The 18887-nt window shown below is 30.2% G+C and overlaps 2 protein-coding genes across 4 annotated transcripts in view; both read left to right on the top strand.

Moving 5' to 3' along the window:
• LOC107442454 (endothelin-converting enzyme 2) overlaps positions 1-7719 on the top strand; it is a 229558-nt gene extending 221839 nt beyond the window's left edge. For 2 of the 3 annotated variants that reach the window (XM_087164159.1, XM_087164158.1), the window contains exons 16-21: positions 51-118; positions 2058-2188; positions 2683-2748; positions 3391-3486; positions 4308-4381; positions 7400-7719. In XM_087164159.1, coding sequence (XP_087020285.1) covers positions 51-118; positions 2058-2188; positions 2683-2748; positions 3391-3486; positions 4308-4381; positions 7400-7502 — 538 coding nt within the window. In that variant the 3' untranslated portion in view covers positions 7503-7719. The remainder of the gene's footprint in view (positions 1-50; positions 119-2057; positions 2189-2682; positions 2749-3390; positions 3487-4307; positions 4382-7399) is intronic. The other variant, XR_015433761.1, reaches the window with a different exon arrangement.
• Positions 7720-13004: 5285 nt separating this feature from the next.
• LOC147809461 (zinc finger BED domain-containing protein 5-like) lies at positions 13005-16895 on the top strand. Its single transcript, XM_087162824.1, has 2 exons — positions 13005-14360; positions 16704-16895. The coding sequence occupies exons 1-2, from the start codon at positions 13005-13007 to the stop codon at positions 16893-16895; spliced, it is 1548 nt and encodes a 515-aa protein (XP_087018950.1).
• Positions 16896-18887: the final 1992 nt, after the last annotated feature.

Here is an 18887-nt window from a genome sequence, read left to right as displayed (position 1 = left end):
AAGACTATATGATGTGAAATTAACGTTAAACGTTTTTTGTTTTTTTTCAGATACTTAAACTTTGGAATGTTAGGAGTTGTTATCGGTCATGAAATCACTCATGGATTCGACAGTAGCGGTAAGTTTTTATCATCAGGTTGATACACAAGTTTGTCGCTCAGAAAAAGAAATAAATTTTTTAAAACGATTTCTTACCTGCATAAGGCAAAGGTTTTATGCTGAACTTATTTAATATATAAATTTTTAAAACTATTATTTAATGCCTTTAAATTGTAATTTTGGTCACAGATATTTAATCTTTATTTGATTGGAAGGGACATCATATATAAGTTCTAAATGGCATTCTAATTTGTTTTGTTGATTTTGCTAAACGAGATTCATGAATTTCAATGAATTAGTTAATTATTTTATAATATAGATTAGATTGAAGGCAGAGATCAATCGTACAAGAGTTAGAACTGGCAATGCAATATCGAACTTAAACGAACTTAACTTACACACTCAAAGTAACGAAATGAAAGACTTTGTAATAAAATTAACCAGATTGACTCCTTAGAGTACCTCCGGATCAGGGTCAACTAGGAATACAAATCACCTGGAGAGATGCTTATAGTTTAGAATACAATGAAACTTGTGTAAATTGACCACTTGCCGTTTCAACTTAGACAGATGATCAACTTATAGAGAGAATGCGTTATTTTTGTTTTATATCATGTTATTCTAATATAAAAATAATGCATATAAAATGCGTTTTTAAACACGTTTTTAGTTTTCCCAAATGGTCAACTCACAAATAGGTTTAAGTTAGCTTTTAATACTATTTCCCCAATTTTTTTAAAATTCTAATTCATACCGCAAAAGCAAAGAAAATTTCCTAAAAAATTTTTTTTCGTTGGTCAACTTATGAAGAGTTTAGATTATCATTCAATTGCACTTCTAGACCGATTTGACTTATTTTATCTGCCAAGATAAAAAAATAGACATATGGTCAGGTTACAAAGATTTGCTCTCCTTTAATATGAATGATAAATTTGGTTCCTGATAATCACGATCAACTTAGACAGGTAGTCTCACTTGACAAATTTCAATGTATTCTGCTTGATATTTTTTGATAAGAAAAGCAAGCTAAGCAAAAATGCAAACATCATTTGATATTTACATATATGAATGTCATACACGCGTATTTACCTGATAAATGTTAAATTTCCGAAGAACGACAAATAAAAAGGGAATGCTTACATATTTCCCATAGAAAATGTGCTTCAAAACAAACATCTAGTAAAATAATTTTTTCAAGAAAAGTTTAACCAATTAGAGCTAAAATATGTGGATTTCTTTCCCATTTGATTTTGCGACATGTAGATGTTTGCAATAAATATTCAAACATCTTATTTGTTTACGATTGTAAAATAAGCTTTTATTTCAAAAAAATGTTTTTCCAACATTTAAATATGAATTTTGCAATAAATATTTTTAAAAAATCTATATTTTGCTTTTATTTCGGTACAAGAAATGCATTAAGTTTGACAATCTGGAAAAGTTCCTTCATTACGTTAGAAAACATTTTTTCCGCTGTATTTTAAATTCTCATTATAACTGGATTTTCATGCAAACAGCGGTTTAAGTAAAAACAGCATATGCAAATATTTTGTGAAAGAGTGTGTAATGAGCTAAAATTATCCCTACTGCCCAGCATTCACGAGAACATCCGCAGACATTAGACTCGTCTTCTGACGGTTACTATGGTTACGAAAATAAATCATTTTGAATTATAGTGTTTGTTTGTTTGTTTGTTGTTCGCTTACGTCGCACTAGAGTTGCGCAATGGATTATTGGCGACGGTCTGGGAAACATCGCGGAGGATGATCCGAAGACATGCCATCGCAATTTTGATCCTCTGCAGAAGGGAGAATTAGGGTGTGGGATTAAACACATTTGTTTAGGTGACACATTTGTTTAGGTGACGTCGTGAATAGAATTTTGCTATTTAATATAATTAGTATAATGAAAGAAAGTTGAAGTGTTTTTAACTATCTAAAGTGTGATCTCTTCGCTAGGTAGGAAGTTCGATAAGAATGGAAACCTTACTCAATGGTGGTCGGATGAGCATATTGAAAAATTCAAAGAAAAAGCTTCCTGCTTTGTGGACCAGTATTCACAGCTGCCTATCGATATAGTTGGGCAAAATGTAAGCTTACAAATTAATAGAAGAGTTTAGTGAAATAAGATGTTAATTAAAACGCAAACATTTTACATGTTAAGTAATAATGCAACAACATGTTAGCAATAATAACATGTTAAGTAATAGTTAAAAACTTTACATGTTCTTCCATATAACAAAATTTTTGACTTATCAATGTAACATAAAGGAAATTTACTTACCATGTTCTTCCACCAAACTCTTCAATAACAAAATAATTGAAGAGTTTCGTTGAAGAACTAGTTAAGAAATTTGTGAAAATCATGTTTAAAATATATAAAGATATGAAAAGAATGAGATTTTTTTTTAAAAAAATTAATTTGTTTAAAGACTCGCAGAAATAAATGAATATTCATAACTAGTTAGATATTTTTCTGTGTTTCCAACATTGTTGCTTATAATCCATATTCTTCCACTATCTCTTCAAATGTATACAATATTTAATTACAAAACGTAATGTCGCCATTTTTTTTGTTTTGTAGGTAAATGGTAATCAAACTCTTGATGACAATATCTGTGATAATTCAGGCTTAAAACAAGCCTATAGGGTAAGAAACAAAACTTTGTATACATTTTATTATGAGCTCACGAATGCTATTCATCATTTTGAATGAATATATATTAATGACAATAATATCCCATTGAATTAATAGCAAGAAGCCTTGAGTTATAAAAGCATTTTGTAAATAAACAGCGTGTAAATTTGTTTAATGGTTATGATAAGTGGGGCATCCGAAAGTTCTGTGTTTACAAAAACAACGCCCATATTTCTAATTACTGGATTTAGTCAATAATTATGATTGATTTAATAAATGCCAGTTTAATTGAATTGTAAAGGAAAAGAAACAGATCCTAACAGAATATTTTTGCACTCTAGAAATCAGATTTTGTTCAAAACATCTCTCAGATAGACATACAAAAACTTTATAATTTATATTTCATAAGAACTCTGTACTTTATATAATTTTAATTGTATTAAATTACATCTTGTGTAAATCTATTATATTTTTCAAAACTTAGTGTTGTAGCGTGATTAAAAAGTTAGACTTATTTAATCAGGTGTTTTTCTTTTGAATTGAAACATTTCTTTTTATATCAAGTTTGGTAAATGAAAAAATATAATTTAAATGAAAAGGATATTTTACTGTGCAATATTTAAGAGTTTTCAATTTTAAACCTGTATCTTGCAGGCTTACAAAAACTATGTAGATGAGCATGGTGAGGAGCCTAGTCTACCAGGGATTCCATATTCAAACGTACAAGTTTTCTTTTTACAATACTCACAGGTAAACTAAATTTTTTCTTAATTCTTCCTTTTCTTTTTGAAAATTATGTTAATTAACCAGAGATGCCAACTGCTCCGGATTCGACTGCTCCTGGCATCTACTTTAAATTATTTATCTATTGTGGAGGTCACCCACATTTTATTTCGATGAGATAAAAGCTAATCATATAATAATTGTAATACAAGATATTCTTTCTTTCTTTCTTTTCCTCCGAGTTCACACGGTCATTAAAAAGAAATTAAAAAGTTGTGTCTAAAATACGAAAATAAATTTTATTTTAATTACCTAAACATTTTGCACTACCACGCTTAAATTTTCCAAATGAATATATTTAGTTACGAAATCTATAGATTAATAATAGATAAATTCGGGTTTATTTGGATAAAAGCTTATCAGTGGGGTTAAACTCTCATCCATAGTGAGGAAGTGGGATGTAGCGCTCATCCTATAGACGAGAGATCATGATCCGAAGTGTGAAGCGCTCATCACGTAGCACTGTAATAATTGAGGTCATCAACCCTAAAAGTGAGGTGTTGCGCTCATTTTTCCCCTACTACATATAATTTCTTTGAGATATTGCCATAACATTTATAAAAATAAAACTTCGACCAACCTTTCATAAATTATATGTGTGATCCTTTTTTTTTTCTGGTGACCGTGCTTCTATGTATCCTTTATCTTAGATTGTTAAATTTGTACTTTTAACTATTTATATCGTAATTCTTTGAAGACATATTTAGCACTTACTTTTAACTAATGTTACATAAAATTTTAAAATTACAAAATTAAGTGCATAAGAAAAATCAATTTAAATTTTATAGATATGGTGTGAAGTATTGAGCAAAGAGGCAAATGAACGATACATTAAAGATAATCATAGCCCAGGAAAATATAGGTAAGTGCAAAGTATTCCTTTAAATATAAAAATGGCTTACCCTAAACCCAAAATGTTACAATTATTCACTAAACATATATATTACTCATATTTTTAGTAAACAAATTATTCCTATCAAAAATAACTACTATTTCATCTATGAATACACTTCTGAAAATTCCAGATACATTAAAACATTATTAATCTATTAAATTTTGAACGTAGAAAATAGTAATTGGGTCAAAATATAATTATAAAACAAAAGCCATAATTTTCACTTCATTTAATATTTTCCCGAAATGGATCAATTTTGCTTAAGAATTGAATTAATATGTTATTTATAGCAGTTTTTCCTGAATGTTAAAGTATGTATATTAAAATACGATCACAATTTCCATAGGTGATAGGTTAGCTTTTAAGTTTTGCAGAAATTACTTCTGCAGAATAATTTATTGCCCAAATTCGTCTAATAATAAATTACACCGGCCTGCGATGAAAAAAATACAAGAGGACTGATAGCTGAACTTTATGTACTTTTTGGTACTGAAATGCAAAAAAATAATGAAAACTTTCTATCACGTCACGTTTTCTTGAAAAATTCAATTTTACTAGAATTTTTATGACCATTTGCCATAAAAAAAATTTCGTCTTAGAATTTCTTGCCTGACCGGCATTCTATTTTGGTCAAATCTACAAAAGTACCCCTCTATGACATCTTCCTATCACCGTCCTTCTCTCTGTCACAATATCGCTCTACCAAAAGCGTCTCGAAAATTCTTATCTTGGTTCGCTGACCTTTTAGGAACACCAAGCGTATTTGGGAGTCATTTTTTCAGAAGCATTTTTAACGTCTGCTTTTCTGTGTGCGCTTCGTGAAACATGGCTTCCAGCCCGAGACGTTGTTAAAATTTCATTGCAGACTATTCATTACAGACAGAGCATTACAGACTATGTAAGTCAACTGTATCATGCGCATTTTGGCATGAAACTCGGATACCAGGATAAATCGTGGGCTCCTCATAAAGTTTGCCTGCAGTATTTTAATGATCTACGCTTATGGCTCTGAGGCGAGAAGACTGCCTTACGATTTGGAATTCTTATGACATGGAGGGAGCCTAAAAACCACATTGATGATTGTTATTGTAGAACCTGCCTTGTTCGTGGGTATAACCGGAAAAAAGGTAAAGGACAAATATCTTATCCTGATCACATTCCATCGGCCATACGCCCCGCTCTTCAAGGGCAAGATGTTCCTGTGACATTTCCTCCAACTGAATTGCCAGCTATCTCTTCAGAGTCTTCAGAAGCGGAACGTCCAGAAGTTCATGGTTCCGATATCGAATATAAGTCATTTGACACCGGTTCACCTCAGCCCTTTTCTCAGGTTGAACTAAATGATCTGACTAGAGATCTGGGCCTTTCGAAAGAGACAGTTGAATAATTGTTAGTCTCCAGACTGAAAGAAAACATATTGACCAAAGGAACATCTTTTTATTGGTACGGGAATCAAGAAAAGGAATTTATTAAGTACTTTGATGAAAAGGAGAACTTGGTCTATTGTTCTGATGTTCCTGGATTGATGAGCAAATTTAAAGTCATCGACGATAAAGATGAATGGAGGCTGTTTATAGATTCATCTAAACGAAGACTCAAAGCTGTCCTTCTTCATCATGGGAGCCAGTATGCATCTGTACCAGTTAGACACTCGGTATATATAAAAGAATGCTATGAAAACCTGACTCTCGTCTTGGACAAAATAAAATATATCGACCACAGTTGGACCATTTGCAATGATATGAAATTTATATCCATGTTTCTTGTTTAACAATGTGGATTTGCAAAGTTGTAATGTTTCATTTGTGAGTGGGACAGCCATGACAAGACTCAACATTGGGTCAAAAAAGAATGGCCGAAAAGACAAAATCTTGATCCAGGCTCCAAGAATGTAATTGGAAACAGATTAGTTGATCCAAAAAAGTATTGTTATCCCCTCTAAATATAAAATTAGGTGTAATGAAGCTGTTTGTCAAGGCTGTTCCAAAAGATGGCGATTATTTCAAATGCATGTGATAAAAGATTCCAGGTTTATCCCAAGCTAAGTTAACAGAGGTAATCTTTGATGGTCCAGATATCCGCAAACTCATCAAGGATCAAGATTTTGAGATTAACATGACAACAACGAAAAATGAAGTTTCAGTAAAACTAGCGGTCATAAAAAGAATCAAACTTATATTATCATCAGATACCGAGTTTCACGTAACCAAATTTTTCAAGAGATATTTGGTTAGACAAAAATATTTCAGAATTTTTTAAGTTTGATTGACGATTAATTTTGCATCTAGCAGTTAAGAAACGATTAAACTTGCCCTGACATAAGGCAGTAGAAGCTGAAATAGAAGTTTCAGAGCTCAATCTAATAGGAAAGTACTCAAAATTTCGATTGTACGATTCCACCCTTAGACGCACAAAACGAGTTTATAAAAATGCTGTAAAAATTAGACGGTAGGTATATAAAATACAGGAACACAAGAAATATTAAGAATATAAACTATAACAGGACCTCCCTGGTCGAGCAGTTTCACCGATCCGCCAAACGCTTTGTAGCGCTGAGGTAGCTGGTTCGAACCTCACTTCAACCCTGAATGTACGTTTATGATATCTATCTCTAACTAGTACTATCTGTTCTACAAAAAGCCGTATTTGTAATGAGCACAAAAGCCTGCATACGTATGTGTAACAATAAACATAAGTTATTATAAAATGTGCAATGTACAGTAGTAAAAAACGATGCAATAAAAAAATAAAAAACATCACGTTTTGCAGAGAAAAAAAAACTGAAAAGGAGAAAATAGTTTTATTTTTGTAAAGGTAAAATCAAAATAGAGGGGAGTCAGCACTTTCATAATAAAATTCTATCACCACTTAGAATTCAGTCAAGTTTTTCATTTTAGATGCAACAAAAATAAAATTATTTTTTCCATTTAACCCACTTTAAACCCTTAGTTTTTAAATGTTATTTTGCTTTTACATTTCTTTCAGGTCTAACATACCATTGATGAACTCTGCAGAGTTCTCGGAAATATTCAACTGTCCCATCGGATCTCCAATGAATCCCATCAAGAAATGCAAACTGTGGGGTTGAAAAAAATCAAACTGCACTACGAGAAAAGCAATTTTACTTTAAGAAGAGGCGAAGAAAATGAAAAACACGCGGTAACGTGAACATTCACACACGATGTACCTGATCAACTGTGTAATTACCACTACTTGCTGACTCATTGCAAATATTATCCACTCCTGTAAATTTCAAACATGGTCTGTATATGGGAAAAATATAAATAAATGTAAATCTATGCCTACTACTGTATTTGTATTTTCATTAGTTATACCCATCCAAACTGAGACTGACATTCTTAGTTCTATATTATACAGAATTTTTAAAAACAATTAATATTTTTTCCAAGTCATAACATAAACAGCGGTACAGCCATGGGTTAAAACACACCTACAAATGAGATCTATTATTATTTCTAAATCATTTAAAATTAATGGTAGTTTATAAATAAAAACTATTCAATAATATTACAGTGTTATTTTGGTCAACAAGTATAAAATTTGTAGAATAAAGACTAAGTTGGTTGATAGCTTACAGGTATAAGGAACCATTTTATTTTTCAAAATATACACCCATATTTTTCTCCTCACTTTTTCCATCGTTGTTCTCTTTGGTGGTATTCAAATCGAACCATACATCAAATTCTTTGTAAGAAACAACTATTGACTAAAATTACGAAACATACACTAAGTGTATGCCTTGGAAAATTTCCTAAAAGAATTAAATAACGAAAACGCAGGAAACGTTACATCGATAACCGAAAAATGAAACTGCATTTTCTCCGTAACAGAAATGTAAAAAGTCACTTTTTTCTAAAAGTTAAAATATTAAATAGTCAAAAATCTCTTTCCTTTATTTTAAAGTACCAGATCATTTTTTTTCCATTATAAAAATCATTTATAAACCCATTTAACAGTATTTTCATTTTATAACTGTATGACGGAGAGCATTTTTTACTTAAAATTAGAAGTCTTTTGTAGTATTATTATTTGGTTTTAAATATTTAGCGGTTTTCATATTTTCTTTGAAATGCACTTACTATTTAACATATTACCTTCCTTTTTCTTTTTCTTTTATTTATTTATTTTTTTTTTTATTATTATTATTTTTTTGTAAATTATATTAATCTGTGACTAAAATTACATTATATTAATCTGTGACATAAATACATAAATCCCATTTAATGAGTGTAGTTTCATAACAAATTGTCAGCTTTCGATTTTTTTTTTTTACTTCAAGTTCAATTATTTAATTATAAATTTTTAGGAATATTTTTAAAAATATTTACGAAATTTTGCTTTAAGTTTCTTAACCGATACTTTCCCTTATCCGGAGCAAGGTATTTCATGGAGAGGTATTTCACCATGAAATACCTATATCCGGAGAGGGTATTTCACCAGTGAATTGAGGGTCTACTTTGGCAATATAATTTAGTGTGGAATTTTTCAGCTATACTTCGAAGCGTTGATACTTGCTATACACTACATATTAAAACTGGCATATGTTTATATAGTTTAATTTACGAGACATTAATAAAAATTTGAACTAAATTTTTGAAACAAATAACAATGACAAATACCTTCTATTATCATTGAATATCGAGTATGATATGATATATATCTAATAACTTAACGTTTTTATAATGCAAACATAAAATACCAACTATTAAAAGAATCGAATTTGAGCTGGGGACCTAATAATAAGAATACAACTAAAATCAAAATTGACGGAAACTAGCATAAGTGATTACAACATAAAATTAATAAAAATAAGTGTATATATACAGATAAAAAATATTTTCATATAATATTTCAGTTGCGTACATATAATATTGTAATTAAATATACAGTTAAAGTTTTTAATCATATTATTTGCTTCCTGCTAAGAAATATTCAATCATTTTAAATGTTAAAAATTTTAAATAACTCATGGCATAAGCACTGCGTTCTACACAATTAATATTAAAAAATAATAAATATAGAATAATCAGCACAACCAGCAATTATTAAGAAATCTAGTTTTCTTAAGTATGTTCTTCATTATCACTATTCAAGTCAATAATTGTTCTTTTTTAAGCTTTCTAGCTTCATACATAAAATGTTGGCTTCAAAACCACGAAGTCCCGCAGTGGACTGATCGTTAAGACACGGTTCTCATCAGATCACCGAAGTCAAGCATCACTGGCTGCGGTCAGTGTGCGGGTGGGTGACCCACTTGGATCAGTCTGCGTAGGGACCGAGGGTGTGCGGTATTGGTCCTCGTTAAACTGTGCTACCGTAAAGTGCTCGACTTCGCGCGCAGGTCGTTGGGCTACCGAAGCGGGGGTGCCATCCCCTCTGCAGAGGATCAAAATTGTGATGGCATGTCTTCGGATCATCCTCAGGGATGTTTCCCAGACCGTCGCCAATAGCCCATTGTGCAGCTCTAGTGCGACGTAAATCAACAACAACAACAACATCAAAACCACGAAATTCCATCAGGTTCCATAAAATTTAATAGATTTTAAATCCAAACATCTACCGCAATATAAAAATAACAGAATATTAGGTTTTAAAAAAGCACAAGCTAAACACTTAGAACGTTTCAAAACTAACCGAAAAAAGCAGCAAACGATTTCAGTGATCGTTTCAATTGGTTATCTAGCGCACGTGACAAATAACAACCAATTTCACAGCAAAAAGTGCTTTCATTTATCGTCACAACACTGATGCTGGAAAAAAAATATAGTTTGCAAAAATAACAGCAATTTTTTACAGAGGATGTCAATTGAGTATGAAAAGGGAGGAAGAAATTCCGATACCTACAGTTTTGCCACAGTTATTTTTGCAGTATTTGGTTTGGCAAATACCATGCAATAAGGCAAAAGATGATATGATGACCAATGTAGGCTATTTTTCTTTGAGTTTTTTTTTTATTTTTTCGTCTACTTAGTTGCAGTATAATTCTGCCAACATGAATAGAAAAAAATCCAGTAGATTTTACGAAATAATGTAAATTTCATGATAATTCTTGCATAATGTACTAAATATTTTACACAAGGGGAATTTTAGAGATTTTTATGGTTATCAAAACAGAAAAACTGCACTATTTTCCAGTTATGAATGACATTAAATATACTTGAAATGTTATGTATTATCTTTACTCATTATTTCGAATATTAATAGGCATTACTCATAAAAGATAGTTAATCATATCATTAGCATATCATAGAAGGTAAAAGATTTTTTAATTAATTTAAAAAGAGTTCTGAATAAAAATAAACTTAATATTTTATAACAAAAAGTTTTGAACTGCTTGCTGTAAATGAGGTTCGCTTCATTATGTATTAATAATAATCATTTAAATATTCAAGCAGGCAATAATCTGTACAAAAATTCTATTTCAATAGATATTTTTTTAGGAAACTTACTCAATTTTAGGGAATTTTCTAAAATGTTCAAAAATCAGGAGAATTTTTATTAAACCAGTAGACCTGGAGAAAGCGGCAAAATCCAGTAGTCTACTGGTAAATCCCATAGAGTTGGCAACTATGGATGAGCTAGGTACATATGATCATAATTTCATAATGGATCCCACCTGCACTAAAGCACCAAACACTCACCATCAACTCATTTTTTGTTTCTTTTCTTTTTTAGTGTGAGTGTGTGTCTGAATACTACACTTTAGAGTGCGTTTTAGTGATAAATCCTTGTTGGACTAATAGCAAAGCTAACTAACACTAGAGCCAAACACACTGTTAATCTTTCAGTTAGTCTTCGATTTCGCATTTCCAGGTAAGAATTTATTACTCATATCAGTGCAACCGTTCCTTTTTCAATAAAATTAATTTTTAAAAAAAAATTTATAACATTTTTAAAGCTTACAATGATCTCTTTAAGAGGGTGAGATGTGTAACTTTATAGCAAAAGGAAAAAAAAACAATTAATGGTAAGCTACTGAATTTCACATAACCGTTTTACAAATAACATAGAAGTTACAAACAAGGTAGCTAAGCAAATCAACAAATCGTTAAACAAATCACGATTTGTTAACAATCATTTCCTCGAAATTGAAAGTACATATTTCATATCAAATTACCTAATAGTATAACTAACATTTTCGATAAAATAATCGTCATCAAATTATAATTCTCTCTTTAATTAAATTTTATCCTCTAATTTACTGTGAGCTTTTTACTAATTTTGAGAATCTGTCTTATAAAACGTTTTAGTCTGGTTCGAGCACATATTTCATTGGATTTACAAAAATGAATTGAATAAAACAATATACATTTCGTCTGTTTCACAGATAAAATGCATTATTTTAATGCAGTGTGTTCCAAACTGTGGGGCGCGCCCCCCTAGGGGGGCGCGAGACTGTTGCAGGGGGGGCACGCAGCTGATTCCAAAATATCATTTTCGAATACAAACCAAAAAAGTCGAATAGGTGTCAAAAAAATTCATCAGAGAAACGGTTATACGTAATCCACAATCCTCGCCGCGAATTTCTCGGGTATAAATGCTAAAAAATCCATCCATACTCTTGCTGGAACGAAAACATCTTGCTTTCCCGTTTGGAGCCGAGCGCGAGGAAACACTAGACAAGCACTCGGATCATCCAACACCTCCTAGAAGTAGAAAGGCCTCAGCACGGATCAATTTAGTAGTCCGATATGGCGAAGTTAACTGCGCAGTAGACGAAAAATAATTAAGATGTCATTACGTTAGGGGTACTAAGCTGCGCAGTGGTTGAAAATACAAAATATGTCATTAGGTTTGGACTACTAAGGGATATTTATGGTAATCCGTGCTGAGGCCTGTTCTTTCTAGGAGGTGTTGGATCATCCCGGGTATTCTCGGGGTTACTCCCGCCAAACTTCAGTAAACAGAAGCAGGCAGCAGGCCCCGACAAGGCTTATGAGCTGAGGCCGTCGTTAGCGCTCATTACATCTGGTGTGGAACTATCATCAATTGCGCGCGACTGTGGGGTTTTTCAAACTCGGACGACGCGACTACAGATGGATGCGTGCGCCCAGACGAGAGCAGACACGCGGCATTTCGTTAAGAAACGTCGGTTAAACTCGACCGTTTCCACTCAGATTGTCTACAAACTCGCTTTGGTATACTTCTAAATTAATATTGAGGTAAATTTCAAAACTGTTATAAAGTATTTTTATTTGATTTAAAATAATAACCCTTTTAGATGGATAAATACGTAACTGGGTTGAAAAGAAAATTGAATGAAGCAGAAGCAGACGGCAAAAGAAGAGGTAACGAAAATAGCGGAACATCTTCGCAAAATAGTAAACCTAAATGTAGAAAATATGATCCAATGTACTTATCATTTGGATTTACATGTAAAGTCATTAATGGCCAAGAACGACCAATGTGTTTGCTGTGTCTGAATACTTTGGCCTCAGACAGCATGAAACCAAATAAATTAAAACGGCATCTCGAAAACGTACATGCAGATCACGTTGGCAAGACAATAGAATTTTTCCAAAGAAAATTGGAAAATTTAAATAAACAAAAAGAAATGTTTTCAAAGACCATGTCTGTTACACAAAAAGCATTGCTTGCGTCTTATAAGGTTTCTTATAGAATTGCTAAATGCAAACAACCCCATGTAATAGGAGAAACTTTAGTGCTACCTGCAGCTATTGACATGGTAGCTACGATGCTAGGTGAATCATATGCTGATCAACTTAAAATCATTCCACTTGCAGATAATACGGTGGGAAGACGAATATCCGATATATCTGAAGATCTTTGCGACCAATTAATAGAAAAAGTAAAACTATCTTCTTTCGCGTTGCAAGCAGATGAGGCTACAGATGTTCTTAAGGATGCACACTTGATTACATATGCAAGATATGTTGTGGAAACTGATGTTAGAGAAGACATGTTATTCTGTAAACCTATTGAAAGCAATACTACAGCAAGTGAAGTTTTTAATATGATTGATAAATTTTTCAATGAATATAACATTCTGTGGGAGAACTGCGTTGGACTATGCACAGATGGAGCTCCATCTATGGCAGGAAAAAACGCTGGTCTACAGGCACTAGTTCGAAAGGTGGCTCCTCGGGCAAGTTGGACGCATTGCATGATTCATAGACAATCACTTGCTTCAAGAGATATGGGTGAAGATATACTAACAGTATTTCAAGTTATTATAAGAGTTGTAAATTTTATCAAAAATAGCCCATTAAGAGGAAGGCTTTTCGCAAAATTGTGTAATGACATGGGTTCAGAATATACATCTCTTCTATATTATTGTGAGGCAAGTTGGCTTTCTCGTTCCAAAGTACTTCAAAGGGTGTTTGAGCTAAAAGAAGAGATCGCCATATTCCTTACTGATAATAATAGAGATGAAGCAAATTTGTTTTATGACACGAAATTCCTTGTAAAACTTGCGTATTTAGTGGATATTTTTCAAAGACTCAGTACTTTAAATAAATCAATGCAAGGGCCTCAAATTCATGCTTTTGTCCAGAAAGACAAGGTTACTGCATTTATAAGAAAATTGGAACTGTGGATAATAAGTTTGAAAAATAATAACTTTGACATGTTTCCCACTTTTAAAATTACCTGTCTTGCAGATGAAATAGAAGAAAGTAAAGTTCTTATTAATAAACACTTGACCAGTTTAAGGGAGCAATTCTCGTTTTACTTTAAAGATCTTGACATGTCCAAATATGAATGGATTAGAAACCCGTTTGTGATTGAAAAATATGATGATTTTGGCCTTACGACAGCAGAGCAGGAAATGATAATTGACTTATCTAGTGACAGCACATTAAAGCAGATGTTTCAACACGAAAATAATATTGTCACGTTTTGGTTACGAGTAAAGGACGAGTTTCCTACTTTAACAAATAAAGCTTTAGAAATTTTATTGCCCTTTGTAACATCTTACTTATGTGAAACTGGGTTTTCTGCAGTAGCTGTCTTAAAGACAAAGTATCGATCTTGCTTAAAGATTGAAAAGGAACTGAGAACCGCGATATCTTCAATGATACCACGGTTTGACAAAATTTGTGCTGAAAAACAAGCTCACCCTTCACATTAAATTTTTATAATGTTGTATTAATGTTGAATTCTATTTTTTGTACTTTTGTAAGATTTGTTTTTATTACATTATATTATTATTTCTTAAAATAGATAATTATTTTTTATGTATTTTTATACATAATATTGTATATTATTTTGTAGCCCATTAAATAATTTACAGTATCAGATGAGTGTTTATGAAATTGGATTGTTAGAAAAATTAAGGGGGGCACAACAAATTTTTTTTCCAAAGAGGGGGGCGCAGGTATAAGAAGTTTGGAAAGCACTGATTTTAATGGCTCCAATTTCTATGATTTTAAATTACTTAAAAAATTAGAAAACATTGGAGATTGAAACAAATACTTTATAAATCGCATTTTTTATACTTATAATTTATTTTATATTAAAAATGTAATTCTTATAGTAATAAGTAATAAACAAGTAACTTATCACATAAGTTTGTAAAACAAACAAAAGAAACGAAAAAGCTTCTAGATTTAGAAGTTCTTAAAATGTGGTATATATGTTACTATTGGAGTTATAAATCATGATGCCAAACTTTTTAAATTGCATCGACATAATGTTATGAGCTTGAAAAGAAATCTGATTTGAAAAAAAAAATCATTTATCTGAAAAATGGCTTTTTGGGCAAAAGTTACAATATTTGATGAGGGTCAGCTTGAAGTTGTCCAATTGACTTTTTTGCACGAATCGTCTTTGTACTGATAAGATAGGTGGACAGAGCTGAAACTTTGAAAAATAATGACCATCTTAATATGTACCAATAGGGGTATGTGAAAATATTGTTAGCAATGATGCTCAAAAAGCAAATCTATAAAATACCCTTGAATTTTAAAACAATTATATGCATGCAATACATATGTTATTGAATAGTTATTTGAACTCGGTTTTTATAAACTCAGAACACTGAAACTAGCTCAGAACTTTATTTTGTGAATTATTTGAAATATTTATTTATTTTCCATGTAAGTCAATTTTATGTAATTGAAAATTATTCTCTTTTAATTATAAGTAATTTTTTAAAAAAAATTTATGTAAATAAATGCTAGGTTTCACTAATTTGAGCATTTTTGATTCATTTGTAAACTAACCTAAATATGATTAATCGCTTTACAAACACGAATTTTTTGGAATTTAATTACTCAAATGCACGATTCGAATTTTTCATATTGTTCGAAATATATCAGGATGTTTAAAATCCACTCGAAAATCAATATCAATAACTGCCGAAAATACAACCGAGAAATAACATCGATTTATGATCGGCGTAAATTGAGCGTGTCAAAAATTTATTATCTAAATGCATGATTCAAATATTATGTCTAAATTTCTGTAGAAAAGTATATATATATTTTTTTTAAATCTTTCTGCAAGACGTCTGTAACGTTCTACGACAATGTCGCTGTGATTCTGCCACAGGGTAAGCAAGGAATCTAGAACAAACAGCACCCTTGTTGATTAGTTAAAAACCAAATTACGAAGCAAAATTAACAAATGCAAAAAAAAAAAATAATAATGATAATAATAATGCAAATATTTTTTAAGCAAAGCTTTAATTTTTCCACTATCTATACAGAATATATATATATCACAGAAAATATTAATATAAAAAATTTTACTTTTATATTAAATTACACACACAACAAACAGTAACAATGTAAATTTAATTTGGCTCCTTACAATACTCATAAGTTTCCACACATATACATATTATGTAATCGAAGTACAAATAACGAATTAATTATCTTTAGCGAAAATGAGTAACAAATGTTTTGTTTCATGATATCATATCATTGACGAACATACATAGCAAAATTTATTATTGTTAAAGACAACATGTTTCCTAAAAGCAAAGTTTGAGTAATATTCAAAATAAATGTTTGGCAGCTAAAAATACAACTTAAATATAAAAAAAATCCAATAAAGGAATACAACAAATCAATTTAATTTATGATATTATGAATTTTAGCCATTTTCTATTGTTCACAATATTTTTAATATGAAAGTTTCCAAAATTTTAAAAGTCTAATATTTAGTCTTTAAAAAAAATTTACAGCTTCCTCATTTTTCTTTCAAAAAAATTAAGTTATCGTTTATCAATTTAAAAAGACAATTTAAATTAAAAACATTAAAAAGCTGCTATTTATCTGTAAAGATTAAAATATTCCCTCAACAGCCTGTAGTGGGCCATGGGGTCATGGTGGTTAAGGCTACACAGTTTTGCCACCAATTGTGTGATTGTAGCAATGTGGTCAGCATTGCGAACAGGCCGCCTTTACCTCGCACACAAGCCGGCAAGCTGGAAGAGATTCATGTAGGTGCTGGAGATCCAACCTCAGTTCTTCACAATGACAGTTCAGTGCTTTAACCACAGAACCAACACAGCTCTATCTGTAATGTTTTTAACATCGATATGTATTTTGGCACATTCTTGCATCTTAATTAAGCTAGCATTTAAGCTTTCACGAATTAAAAAAAAAACCAGATAATGAACATTCAATGACATTTTAAGATAAAAATTTTAGTTTTTATTTCAATGGAATTTTTAAACTAAACAAAATCTGAAATTACTTTTACCACAACACAATACTTATGTTTATGTATAATTTCAAAACTCCAAAAAAAAAATTTGAACTTTTAAAACCTGCAAAAGTCACATTAAAATAAAATGCAATTGGCATATTTATTACTCTTTGCAAAATTTACTTAGCCTTTAATAACCATTAATGTGTGGGGTTATTTAACCTTACAGTTTATCTTTCAAGACTATATTCTAGAAATAAATGGATTAAAATAAAATGAATGTTTCTTTAAATGCATTTTACACATATAAAAGTTAATAGCAATGAAGACAGTAAGACACTAACTGAATAAAAATTGATAAATGATTTTTTTGAAAAATAAATGTGTTCAAACTGATTAATACAATTTTAAACAATTAAAAATTAATAGTGATGTAGACATCTACATACACCAATGAAATGAAGGAAAAAAAACAATTATTATTAGTAAATTCAATGAGTCCCTGCTACTTAGCAACTTCTAAAATAAAGACTTTAAATATAAAAAGTGAAAAATTATGAAAAATTGAAATTCTTGACGAAGATTTTAAAAACAAATAAATTTTCTGAAACATGATACTAAATTTTAAAAAATAAAACTTTAACAAGAAAAAACATGATATGTCTAAAAAACAACATTTAAAAATGTTAGGAACAAAGTTACATTTTAGTAGATGATAACAGACAATAGTATAAAAACTAAAAATGAGATTTTGTAACTTCCCACTACATTAGGATAGAAGAAAGAGATATTCTTAATGCTAACAAAAATTATTTAAAAGTTGTGCAACTATGCTAAATGACACTTACACATACTGTACAAAATGTTTTGAATATATTGCTACATTGAAAAATTATTTTTGAAAATGTATAATTAAATTACAAAAGTCAGTATGCTAGATCTTTAATATCACTAACAGAAAGAGATAAAAAAATTAACTCTATTAATTCCTCAAAAACAGCACATTTCTATACTATAACAAAAATATAAATTAATAGAAATATATATAACAGTGTAAGAACTTATAAAAAATACTTTAAGTACATAATAAAACGACAAAATATAATGAATATCATCAAAGTTTAAAAGAAACTTATTTTTAACAATCTTTTAGGTCAATTATTGTTTGAAACAGTTGAAGGGAAAAGAAGAATAGAAAGAAAAAGAAGAAAAACATATAAAAAGTTATTTATACTTAACAACCTTTTAGGCTTTTTACTCATTTCATTAGAAAGAAAGAAAAGAAAGGAAATTGGAAAGGATTGGTCATTTCAATAGTACTAAAACAAATTCAAGAAAAAAGAGAGAAGAATTAAAGCAAGAAAAAAAAAGACAATATTTTTTTCAATTTAATATAAACTAATTAATAAATATTTTATTTTAAAAAAATTATGTTTTGGTTTTACTTTGTTGTCTTTCAAAGCTTTAATTGAACTTTAAAAAGAATAATTTTCAATACAAATCACATTATAAAAGATTGTCAAGAGTCAAGATATAAAAAAAATTATAACAGGTTACATTAAAAATATATCAAATGGGTTAAAAAAAATTGCATAATGTAAATTAGATATTAATATAATTACAATATAATATAACAAAACACTTTATTCTTTTTTTCCCAAATTTCACAATTAATTGCTTCTAGCATTTAAAATGTCTGCAATTTAATAATTTGTAAGATAATTAGTTAAAATTACTTACACTTACAATTAAGTATTTTGATCAAAATATTAATCATAAAATTTACAATCTAAGAAAAAATGTTTTGTGTATAGTGAGTACAGAACTATTTTTTAAT

This window comes from Parasteatoda tepidariorum, chromosome 5 (genome assembly GCF_982258835.1).
Source record: "Parasteatoda tepidariorum strain Cologne lab strain chromosome 5, Ptep-v5.0, whole genome shotgun sequence".
Classification (NCBI taxonomy): Eukaryota; Metazoa; Arthropoda; class Arachnida; order Araneae; family Theridiidae; genus Parasteatoda; species Parasteatoda tepidariorum.
The sequence above is the reverse complement of the archived record's forward strand: the minus strand, read 5'-3'. Positions and strand labels throughout refer to the sequence as shown.